Source organism: Lemur catta, chromosome 10, assembly GCF_020740605.2.
Source record: "Lemur catta isolate mLemCat1 chromosome 10, mLemCat1.pri, whole genome shotgun sequence".
NCBI lineage: Eukaryota > Metazoa > Chordata > Mammalia > Primates > Lemuridae > Lemur > Lemur catta.
The window spans coordinates 25,991,414-26,005,227 of NC_059137.1; the positions used below are offsets into that span (position 1 = coordinate 25,991,414).

Here is a 13,814-nt window from a genome sequence, read left to right on the forward strand (position 1 = left end):
CCTCAGGGCTCGCCGAGCCAGGCCCTGCGGTCTGCGCCGGAGCCCCTGCTTCCCATGGAACTTGCGGTGACAGAAGGGGATCTGTCACCAAACCAAATGTTATTTTTTTTCTCCTCCTTCTGGGTTTTTTTTTGAGGACTGTATTTGTCCATTTTCCCAGCACCATCATCCCTTTCCTGGAAAACTGTTAACATTTTAAATTCTGCACCATTTTAAAATAGTACATGACATTTTCACAGTATGATGTTCATCCCGGGCTAACCCTGGGTTTATTCATCTTGAAGATTTCTAAAATCTTTGCTAGGCAATTAAAAGATTTGAAAGTGAAAAACTAAAATTTTTGCTATGTAATTAGATTTTAAAATAAAAACTCTTTATCATGTTGGGTGATTACTATATTTGAAATCCCCAAAGCAGCCATCCAAATATTAATCCTAACACAAAAGGAAGGCTCCTTTCTGCATTCCTGAGCCCATTATCATCTTTTACCTGGATTACCACAAGCCCCCTCCCCCTCCCTCGTTGGTCTCCCAGCGCCCACTCTTGTCCCTTCTTGTATCTCATTCTCCAGTGGGGTCAAAGCGATCTTTAAAAAAATGTAAATCCCTTCATGTCAGTCTCTGCTTGCCCCGAGGATAAAATACGAATTTCATACTGTAGTTTACATGGCCAGCTACCATCCTATCCTGGCCCACCTTCTCCAGGCTTCCTCTTGCTCCACCACCCTGGAATGAGGTCCCTGGAATGTGCTGTGCCCTCGAGGACTCTGTGCCTCTGCATGTGACATCTCGTCTGTCTGATGAACTCTCCCGAGCATGTCCCCTTCACGTGTTCACTCTTCCACTTTCCAGCCCCACCTGACCCTTCCCTGAACTCCTCCTGCAGTTCCATCTGGCTCTTGGCTTCCCCGGCCCTGCACTCCCCTTTGAGAACACACCCCACTCAGTCATGCACTGTGCACAGCCTGCCTCTCCCCCATCTGACTGCCAACTACGAGGACGGACTTTCCGTGCACCCACCTTACTCACAGCTAAACCTCCACTGGCCAGCACAGTGTCTAGATTAGAGTGCATGATGTTCTCACCTCCTGACTCTTGGAAACTTTCCTTTTAATTTAAAATATTTTTCTTTCATGTAAAACGTTCACAAAGAAAATTTGGGAAATAGAAAAAAAAAAACTCATTTAAAATCCAACTATCTATACATAATAAATGTTAATGAATTATTGCATTTTGGTCTTCCTGTTCCCTATCCCTAGATTATTTAGATCGCTGTAATCGTATTATAAAATACAAGTGTTTATCCTGCCTTTTTCTTTTTTTTCTTTTTTTGCCTGGCATGGTATACACATCATTCTCTGAATAAACATAATTTTTAATCACCATATAGTATTTCATCACGTGGATATACTATAATTTACTTGACTATCTCACTATGAATTTACCTTGAGTAATTTCTGGCTTTTATCTACTAAAAGTGCAGTAATAATAAATCTTACTATATTTAAGCCTTGCTTTTCATGCTTGATTTTAATTTTATAGCCTAAATTTCCAGGTGTGAAATTATAGGGTCAAAATCAAAGGCTATCGACTTTATTAAAGTTCCGATATATTTCTCAGTTGGCTTCCAAAATGATCACACTACTTTCTGGCACTGGAGATTGGGCAGTATCTGATGAACTTCTTGATGGTGCTTAGGACACATTGAGGGAAATTCACATTTTTCTCTGGAGATGCGAAGTAATTTATTACCCTGTTTTCCAAAAGGGCCCACAACAGCGGGACGAAGAGCAAGAGTGTGAGATTTCGAACCTGGCTCATTGCAAGCCTTTTGCAGGTGGAAGAAGCCATATATGTTCTTGACTGGTAGACTGTTCAAATAAATAACCATTTAGACTATAAAGCTATTTGCAGATCCTTATTCCTGTGAAAGTTATTTGTGAAGTCCCACTCACCCCAAGTCCCCGGTGAAGGCCACCAACTCTGAATCTGGTGAAGTCGCTGTCCAGTAAGAATGTGAGATGAGGTGCTACGACCAGCAAATGCAAAACCCCTTGCACGCTCACACTTAATGTTCAAGCTTCACAGCTTTGTTTTTCTTTCTGTTTGTTGGTTTTTAACCATTCAGCAAGATGGTTTAGATCTGTTCTTAGCATATGTTTCCATACTTTTGACTCATTCTAAGGGGAAGCATTATTATATAATTTACAGATATTACCAAGTTGAACACGCATTTTCATACTGTCCTAGGGTGGCAAACCCAGTCTCGCAAAAGACTGATATAAACGTGCTTGCTCACGACAGAAAGAAACTGCACACTCTTCTGATTGCACTGCAGGTGTCAAGTGGGGGAGACAAAGCAGGGGTGTAGTGGAATGAAGAAAGTCCACTTAAGGTTTGCAGAGTTTCTAACCTTGAGGTTCCCCTTCCTACTTCACATTTACACTTCAAAAAGAGGCAACCAGTCAGGGTCCTCATATGACCTAATAGTGCATGTCGAAGTTAAAAAGAAAAGCCAAAGTGAACTTCTTATTCCTAGAAAAAGTGACACCAGAGAACATGGAAAACATTGACCTGCCTCTGACATCAGAAATGCCCATTAGTCACTAACTGAGAATGTGGAGTGTTGTGAAGATTTCTGAATGACTTAAACACAGGCCAGCAAACTTCCTCTAAAGGGCTAGATTAAGTAAATATTTTAGGCTTTCCGGACCATTTAGTCTCTGGTTACAACTACTTAACTGCTACAGTAGCTTGGAAGCAGCCATGAACAATATGTAAATGGATAAGTATGGCATATACATACATATATATATATCACATTTTCTTCATTGATTCATCCATCAATGGACACTTATGTTGTTTCTGTGTTTTAGCTATTGTGAATACTGTTGCAATGAATGTGGAAGTGCAGTATCTCTTTGAGATACTGATTTTGTTTCCTTTAAATACAGACCCAAAAGTGGGATTGCTGGATCATATGGTAGTTCTACTTCTAATTTTTTGAGGACCCTTCATGCTATTTTTCCTAATGGCTGTACCAATTTACATTCTCATCAACCGTGTACAATCTTCTCCACATATATCAAAGCATCACCTTAAATATGTATAATTTCATTTGTCGATTACACCTCAGTAAAGCTGGGGGAAAAAAGATATTCAGTCAAACAAACCAGCTAGACAGTATTGAAGTTCTATGAAAGAAGAGCCTTGAAACCATATTTGTGCTTCACTATGCTGCCCTCTTATTTTATAGGTACCCTTTATCAAGCATTTAACATGCTAAGTTGTGGTTCCTGGTTTATGCTTGTCTTGCCTACTTGCTTGTAAACTCTTCCATGGTAGCAACCATGTCTTATTTAGTTTTATAGGCACAGTGCAGAATATAAGGTCAGTCATCTAGTTGACACAGAATAAATGCTATTTGAATTTACTGGTAACATGAAAACCCATGGGAGATCATAACGTATAAAGAATTCACAATATTGCTACGAGATTTGCATCCCATGAAATAAATTTGCTTGTTAATGAGAGAGCAAAATTAGATACGTTCTAAAAGATTTTGTTTCAATACTTATCAGATATCTATTATGTGCTAAAAATGAATCCAGTAGTTTTTACACGTATCGCTTAACCCTAACGACCATTCTGTAATATATGCATTCTCTTCTATATTTGTAGATGAAGAAAACAGAACACAAAACAAGTAAACGATAAAGTCAGGATTAGGACTCAGATCTTCAGATGCCATAGCTCAACCTTTTCCCACTATAATGTAAATCATCTGTAGAAATGCAAAATTACTTACAAAATTTGTAAAAATCACCATCATTATATTAGGACAAGAAAGAAGAAGAAAATATTAACGCACTAATATTCTGCTGCAAAATCTGATGAGATAGAGCAGGAGCATCCTTTGAGATTTTTTTCTTCAAAATAAAAATAGTAAGAATAAAGGATCAAAAAGTACCCAGAAGGGCAGGTAGTACAAAATTCAAGGAGGCTATCTGCTTTCTTTTGCAAGCATGGAGTCAGAATCAGAAAACATGTTTCTATCAGACCTAACTCAGCAAAAGTCCAGACAAAATCAACTCATGTGGAGAATCTCAGCACAACTCTAGACACAAATACTCAAGAAAGGCCAGGTGAAAGATGTCTGTCACTAAGAAAGTCTCAGAGCTTCGGTGTTGGCCAACTGAGCCAACTGCCAATCTCCTGGCCCCCAAATGCAGAGGGGCACAGATGATGGATGCCAGCACATTTTGCTATTTGGACAGGATATTTAAAATTTCATATTGGAAAAGTGATTTCATTCACTGATTTATTTTACAAACAACTCCTGAGGCTTTATTTTATGTGGGGTACTATATTAGATTTTGGAAGAAAAGAGAGATAAATAATGTGCCTTAGGAGAGAAAGAAGGAAAGTCCTACTGAAGCCTCAGTTTAGTGGATAGTTTCAAAATCTGCAGATAAAGAACATCTTCAAATGTCTACTTGAGAAAGACTGTCTAAGGTTCTGCCCGGCACATCCCTCTGAAATATGGTCACACCTCTTGCTCATCTACTTCTGATTTCTCTGTCTTCCAAAACACATGAAAGAAACAGATAGATGGTTAACAAATCAAGAAGCAAAACTAACACGAGGGGAAGAAGAGATGAAATGACATACTCTTCTAGAGAAAAATTTCAGCTTGCAGAAATCCTGGCAGCTGGTAAAGTTAAAGCTATAGTATTTAGTTCAGAAATTAAACACAATCCCCACCCTCCAAAAAAAAAAAAAAGTGGCCAAAGGTGTGCTTTATGATTTGGGACAAATTCATCTTATGATTTGAGAAGAACCTTTTCTGGGGAAGAGTCTTCTTTTATTTATTTTCATTTCCTTTTCTGGAAATGAATGTTCTATGTGATTTTTTTGCCACTGTGGACTTCACTAGTCCAGAAAGCTGGACAATTTTATTAGAATAACTAAAATGTTAGTGATTCCTTCTGCGCTTAATGTTCTGCTGTTCCCCCAAACTAGCCAAAAGTAAGAGATATGAGTATCTTAGAGTTCAGCCTCCGGAGGCTCCATTTGTATAAAAAATTAAAAACACTTCAAAGTAAATTCAATTAGCAAGTGTGTATTGCCTGAATAGACTATCCTTCTGAATTTAATATACCGAACATGACAATTTTATGAGCAGACCAAGTAAGAGATAATATATTTTTATTTCCTTAAGCTAGCAAAGAGACACAAGAACCATAAAGAACACTAACAAGGCATTGCATATACTTAGACTTTCTTAAAAAAAAAAAAATATATATATATATATATATATACACATATATAGATATATGTGTGTTTTTTAAATGTGAGAAGTGCAAGATTTGGTTGTTTTTTTTTTTCATGACTTCACGTTTCCTTGAAATGCTGTCTTCATCTTTCACCAGCATTGCTAATAAATGGCATGAGTGATAGATAAATCATTGTGTTGGAGGCAGAAGAGAGACATGGAGGGAGTGAAGAAAGGGAGAAGGAGGAGGAGAAAAGACAGACTGAAAGAGAGAAGAGAAGAGTCGACCTTCTAGAGGACTTAGTGAGATCAAAAAAGATAAGGAGTCCAAGGATGAAAAGATAAAATTTCATAGCCTGCACTGTTTATTTTAGATCCCAAGAGATTACAAATGATTCCTTGCTCACTGGTACAAAGATAAAGATCTAGGAGGGCGAAATTCTGTTTATCACTTATAAAATGAGGGTTCTGACTCTCATCCCTTGTCCACTGCACTCTGGCTCTGGAGGATAAACATAGCATCCTAAATCAAGTGCACTGACATTTTGGTTCTTAGATGGCCTGGGATGTTTGACTTCAAGGACCCTTTCCTGCTGGTACCAGAATTCTGTCCAGTCTATGAACGATCCAGTCTGACAGCTTTAGAGACATCCCTGAAGTTTACGACCTTTGCAGGAAGAATTCAGAAATCCAGGTTTGAATGTCCACCTCTGTTTAACAATATCCTTTGACTGAAAATACATCCTACAGCATGTTATACTGTCTCCTATAGATTCTCTCCACCACACAAAATCATCTGAAGTCAGCTATTTGTGGAAGAATGTAATGAGCACTGTCTTACTAAAGAAAAAAAAATGAGTAAATCCCAGTTTAGAAGCAATTGCTAAGTCTAATCCACATTTTATTTTTGGCAGTTTACACATTAATCTGGATCTTGAGTATCTTGTTGATCTATCTGTTCCCAGGATTAACTTTATAAGAAAAGACTGAAGGAAATTAACATTTATTGAGGACCTATCGTGTGGGGTTCTGGGAGACTTGCGTCTGTTTTAGGTACTGAGGTTTAATTTACTTACCATAAAATTTATCTGTTTTTAAATGAACAGTTCAATGATTTTTTAGTAAATTTACACATTTTTGCAACCCTTGCCACAATCCAGTTTAAGGACACTTTCATCACTCTGAGAGGTTCCTTTACATCCTTTGTAATCAGTCCTCATTCTTAACTGCCCCTGGCAACCTCTGAGCTGCTTTCTGTATCTAGAAGTTTGTCTTTTGTAGACATTTCATATAAACAGGATCATACGACATGTAGTCTTCTGTGCCTGGCTTTTGTCCACTTAACATGATGCTTTTGAGATTCATCCATGTTGTTAAATGTATCAGTAGCTCATTCGTTTCTATTGATAAGTAGTATTCCATTGCATGGCTAGACCACATTTTATTTATCCATCCACTTTATGTGAGAGTAGGATTGCTAGGTCAGATGGTTAAAGTGTATGTCTACCTTATAAACAAATTGCCAAAGTGCACTACAGTGGCTATACCATTTTACATTCCCACCAGCAATGTAGGAGATTCTAGTTTCTCCACATCCTTGCCAACACTTTGGTATTATCAGCTTCCTTAATGTTAGTCATTTTAGTGGGTGAGGAGTGGAATCTTACTATTGTTTTAATTTGCATGCCCCTAGTGGTGAATCATGTTGATTAGCTTTTTATGTGCTTTTTTTGGGGCCATTTATATCTTCTTTGGTAAAGTGTCTAGTCAAATCTTTTGCTCATTTTCAACTGAGTTGCTTAGCTTCTTATTATTGAGTTGTAAGAGTTCTTTATATATTTTGGTTAAAGTCCTTTGTTAGATAATTACTCTGAAAATACTTGCTTCCAGTCTGTTGCTTTTCATTTTCTTAATCGTGTCTTCTGAAGAGTAAAAGTTTAATTGTCTTTTCATTTTCTTAATTGTGTCAAGAGTAAAAGTTTAATTTTGATGACATCCACTTTATCTACTTTTTGTCAACGTCCATAGATTTTTGTAACATATATAAGAGTTTTTTCCCTAACTCAAGATCACAGGGTTCTCTATTATTCTTCTAAAAGTTTTATAGTTTTAGCTCATACATTTAAGTTTATGATCCTTTTTGACCAAATTTTTGTGTAGAGAATGATGTAAGGATCAAGGGGCATAATTTGCATATGCAAATCCAATTGTGCCAGCACCGTTAAAAAAAAATCCTTTCTCTATCATCTTGACACAAAATCAATTGACCATATATATGATGGACCATTTCTTCACTTTCTCTTCTGCACCACTGATCTATGCATCTATCCTTATGTCAATTTATAGTAAGTTTTGAAATCAAGAAGGGTGAGTCCTCCAACTTTGTTCTTTTTTCACCCTATTTAGGTTATTCTAGGTTATTTGCATTTCCATGCAAATTTTAGGATCAGTTCCTCAATTTCTAACAAAGAAAAGCTTACTGAGATTTTGGTACAGATTATGTTGAATCTGTATGTCAATTTGGAAAGAATTACCAATATTCAGTTTTCTACTTCATGAACATGATATATATATTATATTAATTTAGTTTTTTATTTCTCTCAGCAACACTGTAGTTTTCAGTGTACAGTTCTCAAAGTTCTTATGTTAAATTTATTCTTGAGCCTTTTATCCTTTTTGATGTTATTACACATGAAATTGATTTTTTAAAAATTTCATTTTCAGGTGGTCCATTACTATTATATAGAAATATAATCGATTTTTGTATATTGATTTTATATCCTGCAACCTTTCTAAACTCACTAATGTTCTAGTAGCTTTTTTATACATTCCTCAGGATTTTCTACCTGCAAAGATTACATTGTCTATGAATAAAAACAGTTATATTTCTTCCTTTCCAATTCTCATGGCTTTAATTTGTTTTTGTTTTATAGTCTTTGATTTTGTTTTTGAATTGTCAGCAAACTTCTTTTCAGTACATTGCACGCTGATGCCCCGTACCTCTTTTGTGAATGCTGAAATCAGACTATTGCATGCCCTTCCCCTGATGAACGATTGTTTTTAGCCAGCGCACAATGCCACTGCCTATCAGCCAAAAATTCTGTTTCAATAGCACTGCCAACTTTATTTACAACATAGTGTTTGGATAATTATTTCATAAATTCTAATCGTATTTTGCACTCACCACTTAGGGCAAAAAAAGGAATAGAAAGTGGGAAAAGGAAAGTGCTGTCAGTAATAAACGTCTCAAAAACTTAACAACTGAGATAAAGATGAAAGTCATTAGGCATGCTGAAAATGGCAATTCTTTAGCCTCCATTAGGTGCTCATTGGACTTAATAAGCTGGTCAACTATGAGATGGAGAAATATTAAAGAACATAATATGGCATAGTGACAATATAACATCAAAGAGTGTGTCTAAAATGCAAATACTAAATGTATAATTAGTGATTTTATAATATGTTTTAGGTCTTTGGGAACATTACTGCCATTATGATAGGTACAACTATTATTATATTTGAGCACAATTCAACTAACGCATATTGTGAGGAACATAATGGTTTTCAAAGCGAGGGAAATACAACGACTTCATTTAATCTTATAAAACTTCTGAAAAAGGTATAAAGATTCCCATTTACAAATCAGAAAACAGACCCAGAAATTTAAGTAACTTGCTAAGGTGTGTACAGTAACTGGTAGAGACAAGACTGAAACCGAGGTCTTTTTGGCTTCAAAGCTCCAAATTGAGCTCCTATTATCTTGAGCAACCCATCTCCCTGATCCTAAAGCTGCAGCATCCCAAACCCACCACTCAGGAAGCCTCTGCTTCATCTCTTACGGTTTCTAACCTTCCCTGGATTTCCCCAGTGACTTACAAGCTACTGTGCAACAACTGGGGAAGAATTTATCTTTCTGAATTGCTTTGTCCCAAAATATCAGCCAGGAGGCTTGAACACTATGATGAAAAAGTTTGAGGTGGTTACAGAAGTAAGATACATGCGAAGCGATATAGAAAGCTTGGTTTGAAATCGATGAGTGATTTTCCCTTGAGTTTAAGGAAGAAACGCCCAGCAAGTTTGAATAAGAAAGGATATTAAAGTTTTTAAGTGAGGTCATTTAGGCTTTTCTCTCTGGTTTCATTTTCTGAGCAGACACACTGGAATGAGTGCATTCCAAAGCAGAAAAGTTACCAGAAAACCACTAAATTGCAGACAGGTGACAAAGCCCAGCCCTCGGTCTCAACACCCCACAGGAAAACTCTAGTCCTTAGATGCAGATGATTCGGACTAAAATCTTTAGGATTTGGGTTTGTAAGGCCACGTTTCCCCTGATGAGCATACACAGCCAGGAAAAAGGAAACAATATCAAAATCCTTCTCCCTGTGCCCTAAGTAAGCACTCAGGCGATGTCCTGGACTCGCTGGCTAATTAGAAAGCATCTGGATAGGATTTTAAACAAATACTAATCACGGCTTCTCCGGTACACTGGACAATACACAGAGCCAGAAACAATTGTCTCAGTGCAGGATGCGCCCCGTGCAGAGTGAGGACGCTGTCCCATCATCTCTGCCTTCTGAGCAGCAAGCCTCTGGGAGAGAATTTTTTCCACAAACCTTATATTTTACATTCTGTGCTAGTATGATCTTTAGCAATTCCCCTCACCAAATAAAACACCTATTTTACAATCCTTGATGTTCAGACATTATGGTGATGCCTTTGAAAATCTCTGTAGCTAGCAAAATATTGGAAACAGCCCCCATGACTGAGGAACACGGTGGCGTATCTCTCAGATGAAACAGGGCTTGGTAACTACGGGCCCACAGTCCATCGCCTATTTTTGTAAATAAAGTTTTAGTGGAACATGCCACGTCCACTGGCTTGTGTACTGTAGATGGCTGCTTTCTTGCTGCAATGGCAGAGTGAGCTATTACCACCAAGACCACACTTTAGTCCCCAACACCTAAAATATGCACTCTCTGGCCCTTTACAGAAAGTTTGCCTAGTCTTGTCAGAATACATTTCAAATAATACAGAAAAATACTTCTGTTAGGGTAAGTTAAAAGAAAACAACAAGATACAATATTTTATGTATAGTATAATCCCAATTTTACATAAAACAAATGAAAGTGTTTCTAGAGAAGAGACCAAAAATGTTCGGCTCTTGGATGGGGGTGGTAGAATTAGGGGTGATCTGCCTTTCCCCCCATCTGTGTTTTATAATTTTCTAAAATGACCTTACATTTCTTTTATAACAGAAAAGAAACTAAACCTCACTTTCACAATTATATTAGTTCACGTCTTTGTGCTGTGCACAGTGGGTGTGATTAAATCCCCCCAGGGGTGCTGGGGGCGGGAGGCAGGAAGTCCTGGGCAAATACCTTATGCTCATCCCGAAGGTGGCTGTCCAGTTCCTCCGTGTGCTTGGTCTCATAGTAGCAGAGCTGGCATTTGTAAGGTTTCAGTTCATTGTGCTTTTCTATGTGCTGCTGGAGGCTCTCGTCACTGGAGCAGGTGAAGGTACACTTATCACAGCGGAAAACTACTCCCTGCAAGTATTTTGACAGTTTGGAACGGCACACTTCAATGGGGACAACTCGCTCTTCTGTGGAAACAAATCGAATGGAGAGATGGGAATTTTTACTGATGGTAAACAGGTGTTCTTTCTAAAGACGACACTCACCCGGTCAATCTGGGTGGGTCTGGGTCTGTGAACTGACACACACGCACACTGCCCCTCTCCCAGCCCCCAGAGCAATATATTTCTCGGGTACAAGTCAGTGTTTTTAAACCCAAAAGCTCTTTGTGTACTTAATACCCACAGTGACCTATAAATAGAGATGGGGCAGGCTGGAAGGTGCTCGCTAATTCCTGAATGGCGGTGATTAAGGCAGGGAGGAGGAATGAAGTGGCTGCCGTTTTTACCAACATCGACGATCACTGACAACACCCATGAGTACACCCTCCTTCCCCAGCAGGGGTTACTGCAGCTGGATTCACAGATGTTCTTAAGGGGGGAGAAAACCGACATTAACTGGGCACCTATGATATATGCGGGTATCTTTTCTACCAACAACTCTATGAGGCTAGAGTTACTCCCATTTTTATAAATAAGTAAAAGTGGGCAACAGTCTTTAAGTAACTCTCCAAAGGTCACAGACATTGTAATTGGCAAAGCTGAGATGTGAAACCAGGTCTGCCTAACTGCAAATCTGTTATTTCCCACTATTGTCAATTCCATTCCTGTCCCCCCTTCTAAGATGTTCTCCAGGAGACGGTTCCCTTGTCCCGAAACCAAGGGACTATCTAATCTACTACCAAATTTGAAAACAAAGAAACCTGTACACTTTCATTCACTCAATCTCCAACTCCAACTAGGAAGACCTCACAAATGAAACGGCGGCAGGCAACATTCCCGGAAGGCGGGGGTCGCGTAGGAGACCTGGAGGATTTGTGCCTTTTCGTACAATCTGTAATCTGATTGTCAGAAGGGAAAAAAAATAAAAGAGAGACAGAGGATTTGGGTGCTTTTCCCATTAACATACCAAATGCTGTAGGGCTGGAAATGCGTGTGCTTGTTTATTTTGCACTCTCTCACCCTTGTGTTTAACTGCTCAAATTAAATTTCACACCAGTCTGCCCACAGTATCGGCGCACGCGCCAGATATCCATAACTGGGATAAAATTAAAATCTGTGCTATTTATGCAAGAATCAAATATAGCGTGTGTTTCATGCTGTGTCTGGATTTCAGAAGACTCCGAAAGTTTACAAATGGACGCGCACAACATATACTTATATTATTTAGAAACAGCAATGTATTATTAAGTCAAGAAAGCATGATTTATTCCCAGAGTCACTGAGAAGCAACGTTTCCAGAGCATCAGTATTTTGTGTGCTGATGCGACTCAGAGTTCTCCCTCTGTTGTTGGCCTGTGTTTGGCCCCTCGGGAGTTTTCTCTACCCAGCGTCATGCCTTAGTCTCAACCACAACATTCTAACTACAGGGCAGTCACTGCCTTGGGAGTCCTTGAATGCAGCGATTCATCATCCAGAGAAACCCTGGGCAGAGGAAGCGTGGAAGATGGTGTCTGCAACATACTCCCTGGAGCATTAATGCATGCTATTTTCCCTATACAACGAGTCAGCCGCTTGTTTAGAAATATAAATATTTTTAAACCCAAGGATAGCAGATAGCTAAGAAACACACGATTATAACATAATCCACACATTGTTTTTAGAATAGCAAATGTTTGACAGCCTTATAATCATTCAGTTTTATGGTTTGGTGTCAACGGAGCAAAAATGCTTTGGTGTAAACTAGTAAGTCTAAAGGAGCCTATGTTAGGATATGCTATTCCTCTAACCCAGGGATTCTCAATAGTAGCACTGCTGACATTTTGGGGCTGGATAATTCTTTGTTGTCAGGGGCTGTCCTGTGCATCGCAGGATGTTTATCAGTAACCCTGGCCTCTACCCACTAGGAATCAATAGCATCCCCTTCTCCCCAGTCGTGACAGCCAAAAATGCCTGCTGACTAACGTACCCTGGGGAGGCAAGATCGACCCCAGTTGGGAACTGCTGCTCTAAGCAAAGTGCCAGGAATGAACTGCCACTGCTCTGAGTAACGCGTAAGCAAGCTGGGGCCCATGGCAAGGCGTAGGGCGTGCAGGCTGAACGGGGGCCAGCCCCCACACTAGGGTACGCCCTTAGACCTCAGCAGTTCATGGGAAGTGTTGATATGAACTTTACTGCCCCTTCCTTGGTGCTGGACCCCCCTTGCTCTCTCTACACTTGGTCCTGATTTATATCTTGCCGTCTCTATTGCTTCCACTTTAGTTCTTTGGCTCTGGCCTGTCTTGCCTGTCCGTTGACCTCCATGGAGACGGAGAACAGCCGGGTATCACTGTCCATATAACGACGCCCCAACCACGCTGCAGACAGGCATTCAGTCCCTATCCAGTCTTCACTTCTCCATAGTTAATAATAGGTTCTTTCCAAACTTTATTTTTTTTAATGGGTCTCCTTTTCAATTCCTCTGCCATTTTGGTTAGTTTTCTTTGCAGTTTCCAGTTTCACTATGTGTGTCTAAGCGAATGTTATACAAAGTCAGGAGCACTCAGAATAATACCCCGGAGTTTAAATAATAATAATTAATGTAAACGCCACTGCAATTTATTAAGTGCTCACTGTGGTTCAAAGCACTGTTAGGTGTTCTGCCCTCACGGCAACTTTTTGTTCTCATAACACCCTGTGAAGTCAGTTCTATTTTCTTCAGTTTATTGATGTAGAAACTGAGAACTGATCAATTAAGCTACTTCCTCAAAGTCACACCTCTGGTTCGGCACAAAGTTGTGACCTGGGAGTACAGGTCTCCTGAGCTCCGCGGGCACCCTCCTGCTGCAGCCCTGGTGTGAGCCTCCCGGGAACATCCAAGCTGTATGCAGTGTACTTATAAGCCTTTCATTCCTGATATTTTAAAAATGCAAAAGCTACAGATTTCTAAGGTGACCATTAATATCTGAATGTCTTTCAAGTATCTTCT

At 39.2% G+C, this 13,814-nt stretch overlaps 1 protein-coding gene across 3 annotated transcripts in view; it reads right to left on the reverse strand.

Moving 5' to 3' along the window:
* ZNF462 (zinc finger protein 462) overlaps nt 1-13,814 on the reverse strand; it is a 134,698-nt gene that overhangs the window by 12,601 nt on the left and 108,283 nt on the right. For all 3 annotated transcript variants that reach the window (XM_045562319.1, XM_045562316.1, XM_045562318.1), the window contains exon 10: nt 10,653-10,876. In XM_045562319.1, the coding sequence (XP_045418275.1) occupies nt 10,653-10,876 (224 nt within the window). The remainder of the gene's footprint in view (nt 1-10,652; nt 10,877-13,814) is intronic.